Raw genomic sequence first — 19,485 nt, 5'->3', positions numbered from 1 at the left:
CTGTAATCTCAGCTACTCTGGAGGCTAAGGCAGGAAAATCTCTTGAACTTGGAAGGCACAGTTGGCAGTGAGCTGAGATCACACCACTGCACTCCAGCCTGGGCAAGAGAGTGAGACTTCATCCCAGGGAGCGGGGAACACCCTACTGTTTCCCTGACTCATTTGGCGGGATGAGGGGTATCATAATCATGATACAAAAATCTGTCAAAGAAATTACAAGTAATAAAAAATATAAACCTAAGTCCTTTATGAACATAGAGGGAATGTCCTCAAAAATTGGCAAACTAGGCCAGGTGCCATGACTCATGCCTGTGATCCCAGCACTTTGGGAGGCCAAGGAGGGAGGATTACTTGGGGCCAAGAGTTGAAGACCAGCCTGGGACACAGAAAGACCCCCAACTGTCTACAAAAATCTAATAAAATAAACTAGCTGGGTGTGATGGCACACAGTTGTAGTCGGAGCTACTAGGGAGGCTGAGGCAAGAGGATAAATTGAGCCCAGAAGTTCAAGACTGCAATGAAATATGATTACACCATTGCACTTCACGCTGATTGACAGAGCAAAACTGTCTCTTAAAAAAATAATCAGTCGGTTTCTGCGCTTGACCCCTCCCAGGACTCGTGATGCCTAGGCCGCTGCGAGTGGCTACCAAGAGTCGGGGTTGAGCCCCAGCTGAGCCGAGGGCTCGCACTCTTCTGGTCTCCCAGGCCCGTCCCACCTAAAGAAATGAGTGGTGGATTGGCTCCAAGTAAGAGCACAGTGTATATATCCAACTTGCCTTTTTCCCTGACAAACAATGACTTGTACCAGATATTTTCCAAGTATGGCAAAGTTGTAAAGGTTACCATAATGAAAGATAAAGATACCAGGAAGAGTAAAGGGGTTGCATTTATTTTATTTTTGGATAAAGACTCTGCACAAAACTGTACCAGGGCAATAAACAACAAACAGTTATTTGGTAGAGTGATAAAAGCAAGCATTGCTATTGACAATGGAAGAGCAGCTGAGTTCATCCGAAGGCGAAACTACTTTGATAAATCTAAGTGTTATGAATGTGGGGAAAGTGGACACTTAAGTTATGCCTGTCCGAAAAATATGCTTGGAGAATGTGAGCCGCCAAAGAAGAAAGAAAAAAAGAAAAAAAAGAAAGCTCCTGAACCAGAAGAAGAAATTGAGGAAGTAGAAGAAAGTGAAGATGAAGGGGAGGATCCTGCTCTTGACAGCCTCAGTCAGGCCATAGCATTCCAGCAAGCCAAAATTGAAGCAGAACAAAAACAATGGAAACCCAGTTCAGGAGGCCCCTCAACATCAGATGATTCAAGGTGCCCAAGGATAAAGAAAAGCACCTATTTCAGTGATGAGGAAGAACTTAGTGATTAAAATCTTACCCTAGCACAGTAATAAAAATCAAGATTTGTTAGTAATAATCCTGAAGAGCTAATTTTAATAAAAATAAGAAAAGTTAATACTATCATGTTAATACTATTATCATCTTAAGAAAAAAGATATTTTAAAAATTTATTTGAAAAGTTCATCATAAGGGCTTTATTCATATCTGATTTGTTTACATGAGGACTTCTGAAATTCAATCCTTAAAAACTTCCTGAAGACAGAAAAGTTGAATGATTTATTGTTACTTATGTTAATAAACTTTCCAAGAGAATTTTGTCCTTAAAAAAAAAAATCAGTCAATCAGATCAAATAAAAAATTTGCAAACTGAATCCAGCAATATATAAAAAGAATAACATCATGAACAAGCAGGTTGATTCAACATTTAAAAAGTCATTCAACATAACTCAACGCATTAACATAATAAAGGATAAAAATAAAACAATCATCTCAAGGAATGCAGAAGCTTTTTACATAATTCAATTTCCATTCATGTTAGAAATTTTCAGCAAAGAAAGGATAAAAGGAAACATCCTCAATCTGATTATAAATATCTATAAAACACCTATAGCTAACAATGTAATTAATGTTGAAATATTGGACACTCTTCCCATAAGATCAGGAGCAATCCAAAAATGTCTACTCTCACCACTTTATTCAATTTTTTTTTTTTTTTTTTGGAGACAGAATCTTGCTCCGTCACCCAGGCTGGAGTGCAGTAACATGACCCTGACTCACTGCAACCTCTGCCTTCTGGGGTCAAGGGATTCTTGTGCCTCAGCCCCCTAAGTAGCTGAGATTACAGGCATGCACCACCAAGCCTGGCTAATTTTTGTATTTTTTTTAGAGATGAGGTTTTTCCCATGTTGGCCAGGCTGTTCTCAAACTCCTGGCCTCACGTGATCCACCCACCTTAGCCTCCAAAAGCGGTGGGATTACAGGCGTAAGCCACCGCAACTGGCCCTACTCAACGGTCTACTGAAAGTCTTAGCCAATTCAATAAGGCAAGGAAAAAAAATGGAAAAAATGTTGGAAAGGAAAAGGAAAATTAACTTTATTTGCAAATGAACTGACTGCATAATGTAGAAAATCCTGAAGAATAAAGAATCAATTATAGGCCCAAATACAGAACTAACTAGAAAATTAAAAGGCCCGATCACTAATTAAATAATATATAACACGAATACCAAAAATAAATTTTGAGTCCTCTCAATATCTGGCTAACAGATAGGTTTCCAACTTTAGGGAGACTAGTTTAAGTCCACATCTACAATTTAAATGGCAGGTACTACATTTGAGATCTTACAATGTTCTAGGTCTATGTTAAGTTTTATGCAGATTACAGATTGTTTCAGATTACCCATCTTTTGACTAGCAAACTGACGCTTAGAAAGAGTAAGTAGCTAAACCTAAGGTCACACAAATAGTAAGCAGAGTAGCTCAACTGCCAATCAGGATTTTGAACTCTAAAATTAATATTCTCAGCATTATACATAAATCCTACTGTTTGAACATCTTACTAAAATTAGAAAGCATATTTTAAAAATCTGTAGAGTGGGTAGAGCTCCATTCTAGTCACAATGTACTGTGCTACACACAATATTTCTTTTTAATGTACCTCATTTTAACCCCTTTTCCAAAATTTTTTGAACCTAAGTATAAAATAAATACTATCAACTAACCTCACTTTCTAGAAAGAAAAAAACCAATGTCTTAACAAGGTTGGCATTTGGACCTTGTCTTCCTCTTCTTTTCATCATTCCATCCTCCTCTGGATCTCTACGACTGAAGAGCCTGTGAAAAAAGTAAAATATTTTTTTTACAACAACAAGTATTTCCTAATAAAAAAAAATTAACTGTGTGGATTTCATATTTAAGGATCTAACAAAGGAGTAAAGGAGGACTGGATAGGTACAATATCATCCAACATTTTGGCATACCACAGAAGTAACTGCTATAAACCCTTTCCATTTCATGTTTGATGGTAATTCTAAGTCCTTTTAAACTAACTTCTCAAGTTAATTGTACTGAGTTATAAATTATTTCTTTTTAAAAATCTTATTGTATTTTATATAACTGTCAACTTTCATAAAAGTAGTACAATGACAAAGCTACACCATTTATGCTAAAAAAATCTATGATACATATTCATCTTGAAAATTAAACACATACTTTCCTTCTTTTCTTCTTGCAAAATTATCCCAACTTACTGTCCTTTTACTATGGATAGCATGGCCATTTTCCCCATAAACAACAAGAGAATTAATACTAAACAGCAATGAATAGAAAGCTGCAGTGTAAATGTTTTATACCACCTACTCTTTCTAGTAATTGCTGTACCCCAAACAGGGATTTTAATAAAATCAAAGGAACAAGAAGAGTTTAATCTATATAGCTCAAAATGGTCTCTTTGAAATCCATTGTATAACAATCTTTGAGTGTTTTCTGTGATCAGATATTCACACTGCTACTCATACTTCCTAATCTGAATGTTAAATAGGATCATAAAAGTAAAGAGATTGTAGAATTCTTGGGATTCTTATGTCAAACTATATTAAATACTTGAAGAGCCTTTTAATATTTTCTAAAGCAAAGGAAAAATAAGTTTAAGACTAAATACAGCCTGTAGTCCCAGCTGGTCGGGAGGCTGAGGCACAAGCAACACTTGAACCTGGGAGGCACAGGTTGGGTACAGTGAGCTGAGATCACACCACTGCACACTCCTGCCTGGGCAACAGAGAGAGGCTCTGTCTCAAAAAAAAAAAAAAAAAAAAATATATATATATATATATATAGCATAAGCAATATTTAGAAGATGAAGCAGGTATTAGAAGGGTAAACAATTAGGAAGAGGTCAGTCTTAATATTATAATATAGTTAGGTATCTTTCCAAACATGTTCACTGAAAGACATGGGTCCATTTCTCTTTAAAGATTTAACTTAAATAAATCAAAGAACTTAGGAGAAATCTAAACTTTTAAAGGAAATAGTAGTAATTTTTAAATTAAGTTAAATATAATATTAATCTCCAGTGTAACAAAACAAATAACTGCTATGAAAGCATGCCTTAGAAAATGAGTAGCGGAAATATAGATTTACTTTTTGTAGAGAAATTCTCCAGCTGCTACTGCTACTGGCCGGTGAGCTGAATAAACCAGATGATAGACATTTTCACAATCTTCTGCAGTAAGGACTTCTTCACTACTCCTAAGAAATAAGCAGTAACAGGTGCTTTTAGTAATGTCATAATTCAAAGCATATTAACAGTACAAAAATTCATGGTCATATTTTTAAAAAGTTGTAAAGTTTCACTAATTTGTGTTAAAGGAAGAAAAAAAAAAAAACCAAACCAATCTTATTTATCATCCACCAAATCTATTAAAGATAAATGACAGGTAAAATTAAAAGTGAATACAGAAGGTAAACAAATGAACGTTTAAGATTTATGTCACATGGATGCTAACAGAAGAAGAAGACAAAATAATAAAAACTAATATAGGAACAAAAGGGGTAGCAAGCTAAGAGCTTAGAGTTAAAAAAAATCGCAGATAATATTTTGCTCATATTTCATAGTAACACTGAGTTACAACATTACATCAAAATGTACTAATGTCCCATTTATATCACTTTAATCAACAATACTTCATCCACGATGTACTGAACACCATATAAGGCAATACAAGTGGTTTTTCCAAATAACTAAAATCTAAGTGCCAAAGATTTTTAATTGCAATCATCGAAAAAATATATATATTACTAAAACGTAATGCTCATTTTTTCTTATTTTTAAAGAACAAAATAAGCCTAACAAAATATTTTCGATAAATCATAATCATTATTAAGGCCCATTAACCACAGTAACCCAGGGTAAACGCTGTTGTATTCTTCCCTTGCAACTGCATTCAGGGTCCTGGCCCCTGGCAGCTCTTTCAGGCTGAGTGGTGGCTCACACCTGTAATCCCAGCACTTTGGGAGGCTGAGGTGAGTGGATCGCCTGAGCCCAGGAGTTCAAGACTAGCCTGGGCAACATGAAACCTCAATTCTACAAAACACGAAAAAAAAAAAAACTCGCCAGACATGGTGGGACTATAATAGCTTTAATCCCAGCTACATAGGAGGCTGAGGTGGGAAGATAGATTGAGCCTAGGAGAGTGACGCTGGAGCAAGCCATGATTGAACCACTGCACTCCAGCTTGGGTGATAGAGCAAGACCCTGTCTCTAAAAAACAAAAACACATTAAATTAAACAAGTTAAAGTATTGTAACGCTACAGAAGTTCACTCATTTTAACTTTTTGAAAAGGAACATTCCTAAGAAATCTAAACTATTAGGTATATTAATGGCTGAAAATCAGCATGAATGGCCATGTCTACCACCTTTGATAAGAATATCAGAAAAAAAGATGTCTCCAGTGTACTGTAGAGGATGGTGGGAAAGAAACTATAGAAATATATGTAGAGTACTGTTACTTTATTTCAGAATTCTTTCAATATTTTTATATATGACATATGTATGTAACATTTATGATTTTTAAATATAATTAAAAATAAAGAAAAGAGGCCGGGTGTGGTGGCTCACGCCTGTAATCCCAGCACTTTGGGAGGCCGAGGTGGGCAGATCACAAGGTCGAGAGATCGAGACCATCCTGGCCCACATGGTGAAACCCCGTCTCTACTAAAAATACAAAAATCAGCCAGGCATAGTGGCATGCGCCTGTGGTTCCAGCTACTTGGGAGGCTGAGGTGGAAGAATCACTTAAACCCAGGAGGTGGAAATTGCACCACTACACTCCTGCCTGGTGACAGCAACACTCCGTCTCAAACCAAAAAAAAAAAAAAAAAAAAGGGGGGGGGGGGTATATAACAGTTAACAGACTGCTCAAGAAATTCCAAAGTAAGTGAATTCCCTGAATTATCAATAGCTGTAGAACTGCCTTCTTTTTAATTACTACAATGTTGTCTGATTCACAGAAATGAGAATAACCACTACCATCTCACTGAGTTGTGGTATTAAATGAAATTATCCCTATAAAGTGCTTATATTAGCATTATCTTACATACTAATTTAGTTCTTCCTCTATTGATATGCACCCTTGGTTGTTTTCAAAATTCTGCTCTTACAAACAATGCTTTGTTAGAGAACATGAGCATTTGAAATTCTGATAGATACTGAAGTTTTTCTCCAAGAAGCTTAGACCAATTTATATTCCCATCAACAATGTAAAAGGGCCTGTTATGGCATAGCCTCAACAACATAGTGTAATTACCAAACACTTTCTATTTTTGCCAAGCAAACAGATTTAAAACTCTCACTTTAAGATATATGTTTGTTAAGTGTGGCCCAACATCGTCTCATATGTTTAAATTCGTACTTTTCTGTCAATGATCTGATCCATAATATTTCACTGTTTTCCTATTATTACAGATTTTTTTAACTGATTTGCAAAAATCAACTACTTTGATGCAAATATCTTGCCCAATCTGAGATTTGTTTTCAGAGTTTATGGTGTTTTATGGAATACAGATATTTTTAGGTTTTATATAGTCAATTCATTGATCTTTTTATGTCTAGCTTTCATATCATGCTCAGGAAAACCTGACATGGTCACTTTATAGATGCATATGTGTTTCTCTATTTTTATTCTGCTCCACTGATCTTTTTGTCTATTCATATACCAGGACCAAAATTTTTAAATTACTATGGTTTTATAATATGTGACTTAAAATTATATTGGGCTAGTCCTCATTATTAGTGGGTATCATACTCTTCTGGCAACTCTTACATGATAAATTTTCCATATGAAATGTCAGAATTTGCTTGCTATGGCTAAAAAAATGATACTCTGCCATTGTTATTTACATTGTGATAAATACACAGAATAGGAAGATCACAAGCCTTTAAATAGTGAGTTTTCCTAGGTGAGCTTTTCAAATTCAAGCCTTCTTTTATGTCCCTTAGTTGCATTTTATTAACGCTTCTCATGTATATCTGGTGGATTTCTTGTTTATTTCTAGGTATTTTTATAAAATGTTATATTATTTTCAAACGAGAAGACTCTGATTTTTAAGTCTCTCAACATACCACCCAAGTGCTTGCTATAGAGATATAACCCGATAAATTTTTATCATGAAAAGCAGAAAATAAGTGCTGGTGAAGCTGTACAGAAACTGGAAACCTTGTATACTGCTGGTGGGAATGTAAAATGTAAAATGGTGCAACTTTTGTGGAAAACATTACAGCAGTTCCTCAAAAAAATATTGAACAGAATTACCATATGATCCAGCAATTCCACTTATGGGTATACATAAAAGAACTGAAAGCAGAGACTCAAACAGATACTTGCACATTTATGTTCATAGCAGCATTATTGACAATAACTAAAGGTGAAAACAGTCCAAATGTCCATCAATGCAAAAATGTATAAACAAAATGTGGAATATACATACAATGAAATATTATTCAGCTACAAACAGGAGTACATGCTATAATAATGTATGAAACTTGAAGAAATTATACTGAGTGAAATAGGCCAGATGCAAAGGACAAATATTGCATGATTCTACTTACACGAAGTATCTAGAATAGACAAGTTCATAGAGATAGAAAATAAAACAGTGGTTACCAGGATCTGGGGGAAGGGAACGATGGAGAATCAGTATTTAATGGGTACAGAGCTCCAGAATGAAGTGATGAAAAAGTTCTGAAGATGGATAGTGGTGGCAGTTGCACAACAACATGAATATAGATAATGCCACTAAACCACACTTTAAAATGGTTAAAATGGTGAACTTTACATAATCTGTATTTTACTACCATTTTTTAAAAAGGAAATATATGAATAACATAACATCACAATCAGATATTAACATAGTAGGTCTTAAACTCAGACTGTTTAAAGGTGCTATGAGAAGTATAACAGAGACATTCTTATAAATGCTCATACTCTGAAAGTGTAACAAAATATAATAAGCATGTTTTTTAAGACATTGATGTGCTTATTTCAAGAGCATCAAAAACAGAAAAATAGGAAGGAAACTGGCCAAGAGAATGGGAACACATGAATTCTTAGCTCAGTTAAAATTTCCATATTCTATGGTTCCTTCTTCCTGTATTTTCTTAACTATACATGAAAAAATTCAACTTCTAGCTGTAAAACTCCACGATGTAAGCTACTAAAATGTAGACCTAGATGAGTCTGAACCAAGTACTCTCATGTATTATTTAGATACCTGAACATTAGTGCAAATATGCAAAAAAAAAAAAAAAAAACATATACTTACTGTAAAACAAGAGTGAGTAATTTTATTGCTTGTACTGCAACATCATATTCTTTGTCAAGGGTCATAGACACAATTCTATCCTAAGGACAAAAAAATTAAAATATTTTTAAAAGAAAAGGAAGAGAAAAGTGTTTACAAATTACAAGTTATTTGTAAATTCTTAAAATAATGCTAACCTTGAACCGACTGGTAAAAAGTTCCAGTTTGGAATTAAGCTCTTTGTTATAATAAAGCCCTTGCAGAGCAGTAAGACATTTGAGTCTTACTTCACCTTGCTATAAAATAAAAAAAGAGAGAGAGAGAGACAATGCATTAAAACTATGTATTTTCAACTTCAATATTCAAGATGTGTACAATATTTTCCACTTTAAAATTTTAAACATTTCATACCACAGCATTCCTTCAGAAACTATCATCTCTAATAAAGCAAAAATAATAACCAGTATATACATTTATGACTAAATTCCTATGTGGTTACTATTTCTATAGTTCAAAGGGTAATTTTTGAAAATTTGTTAAGAACAAAATATTTAACATAAATGTTAAGAACAAAACTATTGTGAAAAAACAAGAGGAGCATGTGTCACAGTCATTTTCTGCTATGGAAACTAATGTTTGGAAAGAATATATAAAATTACCTTCTTCAAGGCAAGTGAAGAAGCAGCCTAAGAGAATAGTAGTGTAATGAAAATATATTAAAAAGGTCAGAAACCAAGTTGTAAGGTATAATCCGGCTAAGATACAGGTTTGTCAAAAGAGTGGATCAAAACTGAAGAATTTTTTTTAAAGTATATAGCTCACAGATAACAGAATACTGGTTCTTCTTTGTGCTCTAAAGATATGCCTCACTACCATCATGATTCTAATATTTCAGCAAAAAAATGATTCACCATTAATTTAAGGTTAAATCAGTGGCCAGTTTTCAAAAAAATCTAGGGGACTTTATGTGATAGAAATTAAATTTTTACAGAGAAGATAGAAAAGAATAAAGGGGGGGCTTACAGAAACGTGTCACCAGGTATACATACAGGGAGATAACTCATGAATGAGAGCTACAGGCAGCCATGCTGATGTGTAGAAAGCAGCAGTCTGAAGGGCCATCTTACCTTATCATGCATAGTCCAACCAACGTATTTTAAATAACTGTCATTAAGAAAGGCATCACTATACATCTTCATCCAAATGCCAATCTCTTCAATGCATATAGCTCGAATTTCAGCTATCGCATCACTGAATGGAGGAAGGAAAAATGATGCATAATTAGTGCCAATATACCGTAAAACTTATGGTTTATTCAAGAGACACCAAGTACTTCAGATTTACTATGAATATGACACTATCTTAAGTATTACTGGGGTTTAAAAAATAGAAATGAAGCATGGCCCTGAATGCCAAAAGCTTACAGTCTAGGTGGCAAAGGATAAGTATCAACATATATCTAAAATTTTATAAAACTACAAACAAAATCCCATCCCCACCTTTTATACCATACCATATCCCAGCCTTTGCTCACACCTGCTGCGCATGGTGTGTTCAGAAGACAGCAGGCACGCTTGTCTGGCTAAAGCATAATTTCCAGGTGAGAATTATTTACACATTACACTGAGGTCAAACTCAATTGGATGTGAATGTTAGACTAAATGATTTTAAATTCATCTTGTAAGTATTGGTTAGTCATTAAAGGCAGAGGAATAACACAATAAAAGGATATTTTAGCTAAACTGCAATAATCTCTATGCATGAGAATGAGGAAATAGACTAAGGTAATGGTGACAATAGAAGTGAAAATGTAAGAATGGACTGGGGACATTGTATAAAGCAAGCATTAACCTGATTCAATAACTGCCAAGTTGAGGATATGTGGAAGAAGCTGAATAAACATACTACTGAAATTTAAGAATAGGTTATAGCAGAAATTGTAATAAGATTACTGTTTCTTTCCTCTGTTCATTCAAAATAGCAAAAGAAAACATCTCACTTTAACCTATCTAAATTGTCCCACTGATATTCAGTGGAAGGGAAAAGAGTCAGAAGTCAGCATGTGCAGGCTCTACTAACATAGTGCATGCAACGGTAATTAAGTATTGTGTAGCCTGACTCCTAATAGCAGTAACTTCTATGGGCTGCAAGTCAGGCACAGCATTATCCCATTTTTCAGATGGGAAACACCAAATTCACAGGAGTTAAATAACTTGCCCAGAGTAACTCAGTGGCACAGTTTAGTCTAACATAATTTTACTATAACATTCTTCCCACTAATTTAGACTACCTACACCACTAAATATGTAAACTTGCTAAGTAGAAATTATATAGTGCTATTATGAAAAAGCTGTCACAACTTACCGGTATCTATGTACAAACACTCCTTTAAATATTGCATTCATCATATTTTCTATTTCATCTTGGTTTTCCTGAAGCTGTAAAGAATAGATCATTTCTTTTCAATTGTAAAGAAGACAATCAAAGGAACACCTTTAAGTTGTTACAAGCATGAAAAAAGCAGAATTCTCCAGTATTTTGGTGAATTTTGAATTCTACCAGATAACAGTAACCATACAGAAAAATTAACAATTATCAGGTAGATAAAATTCCTTGATGCCTGAAATATCTGACTTGGATTTTAATATTTAGCTATTAATATTTTTTTTCTAATGCTCAAAATATCTACAAAAGAACTGTAAAGGCGGCCAGGCACAGTGGCTCATGCCTATAATCTCAGCACTTTGGGAGGCCGAGACAGATAGATCACTTGAGGTTAAGAGTTCAAGACCAGCATGGCCAACATGGTAAAACCCCATCTCTACTAAAAATACAAAAATTAGCCAGGTGTGGCAGCACAAGCCTATAATGCTAGCTACTCGGGAGGCTGAGGCACGAGGTTCAACCTGGGAGGTGGAGGTTGCAGTGAGCTGAGATAGCGCTACTGCACTCTAGCCTGGGCGACAGAGTGAGACTCGGTCTTAAAAAATAAAAAAAACTCTGTAAAGGAATCTGTAATGTAGCTTATTACATATCATTTATTATATAGCATATAAATAAATTAAGAGGGAAAAGTATCAATACTTTATTCTAAATTATATGAAAAAGATGAGGAATTTAGGAGGAAATAGCAGGATTTTCCCTAGTTTTCTTGAGTCTGGATATTTTTTAAAGTTATTAACTATTTCGAAAACAACCAATTTAGAATTACAGCTACCAATCCCCTCCCCCAAAAAAATTCAAGATCAGGTCAAAAATTCATAGAGGACTATGACAACTACTGAACTCAACTGCATTACTAATATTTTTGAAACCTCAGACTTTGCCTATTTGATATGAAAACAAACATCTCCATTATGAAATAGCAAAATATTTTATCACCAATGAAAAAAGAATTTAAATTACAGCCACAGCATCAAAAGATTTTATTTAAGGCTCATTCAAAGTTGAATTTGGTGGTCAGTCACCAGTGTTAAACAAATGCCTTCTATGGTATTAAAAAAAAACACACACTAATTTAGATGCTAATAAACAGCTTATGTTATTTTTCAAAGTGATTTCACATAATTGTGAAACCTCTTTTCATCCTGACAAAAGGTTTTTCACAGTAGAGATGAATAATGCTAAAGCTTAAGATAACTTCTCAGACTAACCCCGTCTCCTTACTTAAAGCCCTTTACCCTTAATACTAGTCCACGCAGATTGAAAATAAGAAAACAGTATTGCTGGCATGGATATTCTTCAGAATTTTGTTGGGCAAATAATTTGAAATGTTTTTTACTTTTAAATATTTCAAAAACAATTATCTGAGGCACTAGCAAAGTTATATCCTAATTAATGGTGACCAAGTTGGTTACACAAGAGCCTAAAAATTCAATATAAAAGTTTACCTCTTTCCGCTTTTGTAGCAGGAGTTCTAGCCTCTCATTGGCTCGTTTTCCAATCATTTTATTCCGTTCTGCTTCATATTGTCTTTGTGTATTATCCATATTAATGCTAAGATTTAGTGCCACATTCACCAAAGCTGTCATCAACTTCATAGCTATTTTTGAAGAGTAAAAATATGGTGAAATTAACCTAACAGATACAAAAATTTACAACTTACGATCAAATAGAAAAATTAAGCAGAAATAAGCTAATCTGCTTCTAACAAAAGAAAGATGCAGGTGCTACAAATAACAACAATAAAATAACATAAAATAACTTTTCAGGAATTATCTCCTAATCCTCACAATGGCCCTCTCAAAGGCATTATACCCATTTCATTCACAGCAAAATTGAAGCTCAGGGAAATTTACAAATTTGCCTCAGTTCACGTAAGCAGTCAAACCCGGATTCAAACCAAGGCAATCGGACTCCAGACTATACTTAAATTCCATTATTCTATAATATGTGCCCTAAAATAATCTTTTTCATAGATCATGATTTACCTTCTAAAGTAATTTTAGTTCACAACGAAGTTATTTAGCTATCTCAATAATTAAAAGGAACTTGATGGTTTTATATCAAATAATATAAAAAAAGCTGAGGAATTTTATCAATATTTGCTTTCCTTTCATTTTACTCCATAACATATCATAAAGACTGATGAAGTCATGAAAAGTCAAAACTACAAAGGGTAAAATGTCACTTAATTAAAGTGCTTTTTCATAAAACTTCCTCCAGATCTCTACCTTCTGTTACTAAACACTTACTCCTGATACAAGATTCTTATTATCTGGGATTTAAAACGTATTAACTGAAAGATCTGATCACTTTTTGCTTTCTTTAGCTTACTCCAGACTACTTCTCAGACTCGGTGCATTGCATGATATAACAACAATAAAACTACATCTTAATTTGCAGCTATTGGCTCTCTTAAAGAAAGATTTCCCAATTTTTTGCTCTAATCTCACGCCCCCAGCAAACCAGTTTGCCACTCTGATCTAAAATTATTCATCTTGCACCATAATCCTTGTTTTAATTTACTTTAGTCATCAAGTTCTTGACACTGCTACCTTAAGTGCATAAAGCAAGCTCACATTCGTATTTTCTGACTTCAAATCTAAAAACAAAAACAGAACATATGGGAAACTGCATTTTCTCTTTAACAATGAAGGACTCAGAAGTGTATCTTTAATCACAGACTCAATTCTTTGAGAAAATATTCTAAATGGAAAAAAAAAAAAACCCACAGAGAATAAAAAGTCTTTTTAATTAAAAACCAAAATATCATTAAAAATCAGAATACCATCATAACAATTAAAGCCTGTTTTATTCATTGAAACTCAGAAAGAACATATTCAATAATAGCATATCAACAATTTTACCTTAAGCACAAAAGAGAAACTAATAGATTTTATGAGGTATAATTATATACCTCATTTCAGTAAACTTCAAAGATCAAAGAATTTGCCCCAACCTAAAGTTACCCAGAAACATAAGAAAAATCAACTTCTTCCAGTGTGATTGAAAAAACAGGCCTCATCCAGTAGGGGCCATCCTACCTGGAGAGGCAACGCACACCAGAGACAAGCTATACGGTCATCAGAATCATATAAGCAAAATGACTGTGATGGTACCTCCAAATCTGCTGTCAATATCTCCCCTGGTAACATACCCTTCAAGAACCCAATACATACCTATCATCCAATTTCCCCTTCTTGTGGCATAGTATTTTTCAAGAATCCAATGCATACCTATAGTCCAACTTTCCCTTGCTGTGGCACAGTATGCATAGTGTTCAAAAAAATCACCATATAGTAGCTATTGTATAACTTATAGTGTGCCTTCACAAAATTGAAACTGAAATTACCATCCCATTTCCAATAATTGACAGGAAGGATGGGGGGAGTGTCCTCTTAGTGGTCACTTTATAAATAATTTGTATCACTCTTATTTCCTTTCTCTTTTAATGAGAATCTTTTTCATCTCAAGCCTAAGACAATACGTAGAAAATATTTCTAAATACTCACCTGCCAGGGTGCTTGTATGTCGAAATGCTCTGACTTGTGAGTCAGACAATCCTGTAAGAAGTGAAATGACCGTATCCATCATATACTCATCATATATGATACTATATTGACATTGCCGTACTAACACGCCAATGAATTCACAAAAACTGGATTTGAACTTCTTCCACTGAGGACCAGCCATGGTAAGTGGATAATCTCCACTATCCTAAAACAAAATTTACAACAGGAATTTCATTTAGAATGCATGACTTAACATACCGCTTGCTTTTCAAATACCCTACCTAGGCAAAAGCATGAAAAGATATCTTATCTCACCTTTCTTCTCCCATTAATCCTCAAAGTAGGCAAGAGAATAACATATAAAGGTAGGGGTACCTCTGAACACTCTGCTCTTTAAGATCAAAATAGATATTCTGAATTTACTTTAATCAATGAAAATACATACCAATTACTCAGGTTAAAATTTTTAAAAGCCTCCCTCATCAAAACAAAACATCCTGGTGGTAAGCACAGATATAAAGCAAAAGCAAACCAAAACCAAACCAAAATTCTATTTTTAAATGGATTTGAAGTGATGGAAATCATATTTTCAGCTAATCCACTAAATTGATATATGATGTGTAAATAAACAAAACATTACAAATATGTTTTCATTCGCTTCAAATACATCACACAGTTAATAAATACAATCATAATTTTTTAAAGTAATGGAAATGTAGTTAGCTTTGCCTTGGAAGACTGGTACTCAGGTTTTCCTTTGTACAAGAGGGCATTCTCTAGTCTCAGGGTAAATTGAGATTCTCCACTAATCATTAAAAACAACCAAGACCACAGAAATAAAATCAGAGACCAATACCACATAGAACATCTGAAAGTAAAGGTCACTGACAAGAGCATCCTAGAGATATAAGGTAATTTTATCAGTACTGTTTAGTAAAAAAAAATTTTTTTGAGACAGAGTTTTTCTCTTGTTGCCCAGGCTGCAGTGCAATGGCACAATCTCGGCTCACTGCAACCTCCACCTCCCGGGTTCAAGAGATTCTTTTGCCTCAGCCTCCCAAGTAGCTGGGATTACAGGCGTGTGTCACCACACCGGGCTACTTTCGTATTTTTAGTAGAGACGGGATTTCACCATGCTGGTCAGGGTGGTCTCAAACTCCTGACCTCAGGTGATCCGCCTGCCTCAGCCTCCCAAAGTGCTGGAATTACAGGCATGAGCCACCATGCCCAACCTGTTTAGTAAATTTTTAACAATTAATTTTTCTCATTATGTTTTTTAAAATCTTAAGTCATGTCACATCTAAGTGCAGTTGTATCTCATCTGAGAACAAGTTCCTGATATTCAACAAAAAAATTTGCTTGTTATTTTCTGATTAACTAATTTAGTGACTATATTGAAATATATCATCTTAATTGTTGTTAGCAACTTGGTTTGCTGACATTTTCAAACCATACTTCAGGACAATTATCTCAAATAGTTTTTTCCTTTTAGAGAGAAAGTTCTCACTAAAACATTTAATATTAAAAGAGTAAAAAATACCACTATTCAAAATTACCTCTCAACTACTTGCGGACTGATTAATAGCACTTAGTAATCATCAAAGCCATTTTAATTCATCTATCTTTTAGAATAATAGTTCAAAGCTCCTTCATCAGTTTAAGCAAGAAAAAAAAAGGCCAAATAAAACTCAAATCAGACAAGGTTTTTTGCTTGAAAACCCAGAGTGAAAAACTTTGGAGGAGTAAAACTACTGGCACTGAAATACAGCTGTAACCCAAACAAACCAAAATCTCTTCCCTGAAGAAGCTTAATTTATAGTAAATCTATGTATGTATTTATTGGTAACGATACTTCAAAGAGCTCACTGTAATAAAGAATCAACTCAATCTAGCCCTAGGGAGGTAAGTGGGGGAAAACTCACTCTAAACTAATATGTAATCTTTGTCGTTCTCAAGAGTTTGTATTAAACAATAAAAATATCTATATACTCCTTTGCCCTAGCTACCAGGTTCCCCAAATATTGCTGAAACCTTCCTTTTACAACATTCCAGAATATGTTCTTATATTCTTCCTTGAAATTGTCATTTTTGGCAATAATGACTACCATTTATTAAGTTCTTGCGATGTTCTGGGAACTGTAAAATGTTAAGCAATTTTCAAACATTACTCAATTCAATCTTTTTAAGAGCCTTATGAATAAAGTACTATTAGGCCCATTTTACAGATAATGAAATTGAAACTGGCTGGATGCAGTGATAGCTGCCAGTAAACCCAGCACTTTGGGAGGCCAAGGCGTGTGGATCGCTTGAGGTCAGGAGTTCAAGACCAGCCTGGCCAACATGGTGAACCCACACCCCCACCCCCACCCCGTCTCTACTAAAAGTACAAAAATTATTCAGGCATGGTGGCAGACGTCTATAATCCCAGCTACTTGGGAGGCTGAGACAGAACTGCTTGAACCCGGGAGGCAGAGAACCTGCCACTGCACTCCAGCCTGGGCGACAGAGCAAGATTCTGTCTCAGAAAAAAAAAACCTGATACTAAGACAACAACTTGCCAAAGGTTGCACACAAGCATCATTTGATTAAATCTAATGCCAAAGCTTTTATCTTCAACACTGATGCTTACAATTTTTTTTTTTTTTGGACAGAGTCTCACTCTGCTGCCCAAGCTGGAGTGTAGTGGCCTGATCTCAGCTCACTGCAACCTCTGCCTCCCAGGTTCAAGCAATTCTCCTGTCTCAGCCTCCCAAGTAGCTGGGACTACGGGCGCACGGCACAATGCCCGGCTAATTTTTTTGTATTTTTAGTAGAGACGGGGTTTCACCATATTGGTCAGGCTGGTCTCGAACTCCTGACCTAAGGTGATCCACCTGCTTCAGCCTCCCAAAGTGCTGGGATTACAAAGCATGGACACAGCACCCAACCTAATGCTTACAATTTAATAATACTTTTAAAAATAAGTCAAGATCAACATTCATAAGTTATCAAAACACTTAAGGTAGTAAGTTACCTCATCAAATTCTTCGGTCATTTTGCGAATTATCTCAGAGTTCTGCATATGTCTGAACATCTCGGCTGTGACAACTCCTGAAATTTAATACACAAGTTAATACATTGTGTGATAAAAGAATAAAGAAAACTTCTAAGTCAGTCTCTAACACTAAGAAGTTTATCGTCACACAATAAAAGGCATACTTCTCCAACCATCATCTAATGATCTTTACCATGATTCTCAAATCTGTAAATAAAGCACAAATGCTACCTATTCTCAATATGCACAAGAAAACAGTCCCACACTTCTGACAAATATCTTTTTTCCTAACACAATTACCTTTGGCCATTTCTACATGACTTATTTTACTCATGCTATAATATTTATACTGGTGTCTCTTTAACATAAACTATATGTCATTAAGAGTGAGATAGCATCTAGTATAAGACTTAAAACCTTGAGGATGAAGCTGAAGATAAGGAAGGGAGTAATAGCTAGAGTTCACTTTAGTCAGGCTTCTTTATTAAGCACTATTGTATGTAAGGTAACTAACAACTTAACATCCTCTGAAAGAGCTAAGTAGTAAATTGTAGTTCCTGCCTGCCTAGAAGCCTGTAATCTAGTTAAAAGTTACAAATAATGAATACCAAAAAGAAAAAGATGTAAACTGTCAAAGGGTTACTTATAATCAATGCTCTGATGTGTGGAAATGTCAAAGAAATGCTGTCTCTCTGACTCTACCTCCACTCTATACCCACCAGAAAAACCATACATGCTATAAGTTAGAAAATCAAGAACTAACTTATTGTCAAGAGCTAACAAATTGTCAAAGAAAAACAATTTGATAAGGACCTTTAGAATCTTACAGGAGGATGGGAGAGGAAAAAAGAAAGGGTGCACATTAGAAGTAGTAAAACATTAGTCAGGTGGAGACCAAACATCAGAAAGGAAATTTCTAGTATGCAGTAAGAAAATATACATGAAGTTTCACTGATGGAGCATCAGACTGAGAAAGAGAGAGACGGGGCAGGGGTAATCAATGTAAATACCAGATTTTCAAAATCCTATTTTTATTGTTGAATTATTTTTGCTTACCATTCTTATCACTAGGAATACCATAAATATAGTAATATCTAAAAGAAGAACGTCTTGGTACAGGAAGATGAGATTCATAAATAAGAACTAGATATAATTAATATAGATTTTTTTCAAATGACCAGAGCTATATTTTGTATATGCATCCATCTGTGTGTGTGCACACCTGTGTATATACATAGCTGTAAAACCATAATTCCATCTCCACAGATGAGGAAATTAGGGCTTAGGCTAAGCAATTAAATAATTTGTCTGAGACTATTCACCTAAATCATGCTACCTCCCTCTTACCTGGGTGAGATCAATTTCTAGTATTAAGTAAGGGCCCTAGAAAAGCCCTTACTTACCACAACATTTAAAAAAAAAAAAACAAATGATTGTTTTAAAAAGCTGACGAATTCAGAAGAAACCATCATTTCTCTAGCTAAAGAAACACACTCTCAGCCAGGCATGGTCACTCATGCCTGTAATCCCAGCACTTTGGAAGGCCAAGGTGGGCAAGGTCACTTAAGGTCTGGAGTTTAAGAGAAGACTGGCCAATATGGTGAAACCCCATCTGTACTAAAAATACAAAAATTAGCTGGGTGTGGTGGTGCATGCCTATAATCCCAGCTACTTGGGAGGCTGAGGCAGGAGAATTGCTTGAATCTGGGAAGTGGAGGTTGCAGTGAGCCGAGATAGTGCCACTGCACCCCAGCCTGGGTGACAGAGTGAGGCTGTCTCCAAAAAAATAGAAAAAACAAAGCAAAACACACACATACACACACATACAAACACACTCTCAAAAACCT

At 35.0% G+C, this 19,485-nt stretch overlaps 1 protein-coding gene and 1 pseudogene across 8 annotated transcripts in view; one reads left to right on the top strand and one right to left on the bottom strand.

Annotated features, from left to right (window-relative positions):
- Positions 1-19,485, bottom strand: part of STAG2 (stromal antigen 2) — a 133,993-nt gene that overhangs the window by 31,919 nt on the left and 82,589 nt on the right. For all 7 annotated transcript variants that reach the window (XM_032258441.1, XM_032258444.1, XM_032258445.1 and 4 more), the window contains 9 exons: positions 17,618-17,694; positions 14,605-14,809; positions 12,541-12,692; positions 11,015-11,088; positions 9,778-9,901; positions 8,848-8,946; positions 8,672-8,751; positions 4,491-4,598; positions 3,074-3,185 (listed from right to left, as the gene is read on the bottom strand). In XM_032258441.1, coding sequence (XP_032114332.1) covers positions 3,074-3,185; positions 4,491-4,598; positions 8,672-8,751; positions 8,848-8,946; positions 9,778-9,901; positions 11,015-11,088; positions 12,541-12,692; positions 14,605-14,809; positions 17,618-17,694 — 1,031 coding nt within the window. The remainder of the gene's footprint in view (positions 1-3,073; positions 3,186-4,490; positions 4,599-8,671; positions 8,752-8,847; positions 8,947-9,777; positions 9,902-11,014; positions 11,089-12,540; positions 12,693-14,604; positions 14,810-17,617; positions 17,695-19,485) is intronic.
- LOC116536649 lies at positions 583-1,685 on the top strand (annotated as a pseudogene). Its single transcript, XR_004262743.1, has one exon. The product of XR_004262743.1 is annotated as a zinc finger CCHC-type and RNA-binding motif-containing protein 1 pseudogene (transcript).

The sequence above is a fragment of the Sapajus apella genome, unplaced genomic scaffold, assembly GCF_009761245.1.
Source record: "Sapajus apella isolate SASKATOON/1434 unplaced genomic scaffold, GSC_monkey_1.0 scaffold102, whole genome shotgun sequence".
NCBI classification, from domain to species: Eukaryota; Metazoa; Chordata; class Mammalia; order Primates; family Cebidae; genus Sapajus; species Sapajus apella.
Note: the sequence above shows the minus strand (reverse complement) of the source record. Positions and strands in the feature narration are given on the sequence as shown.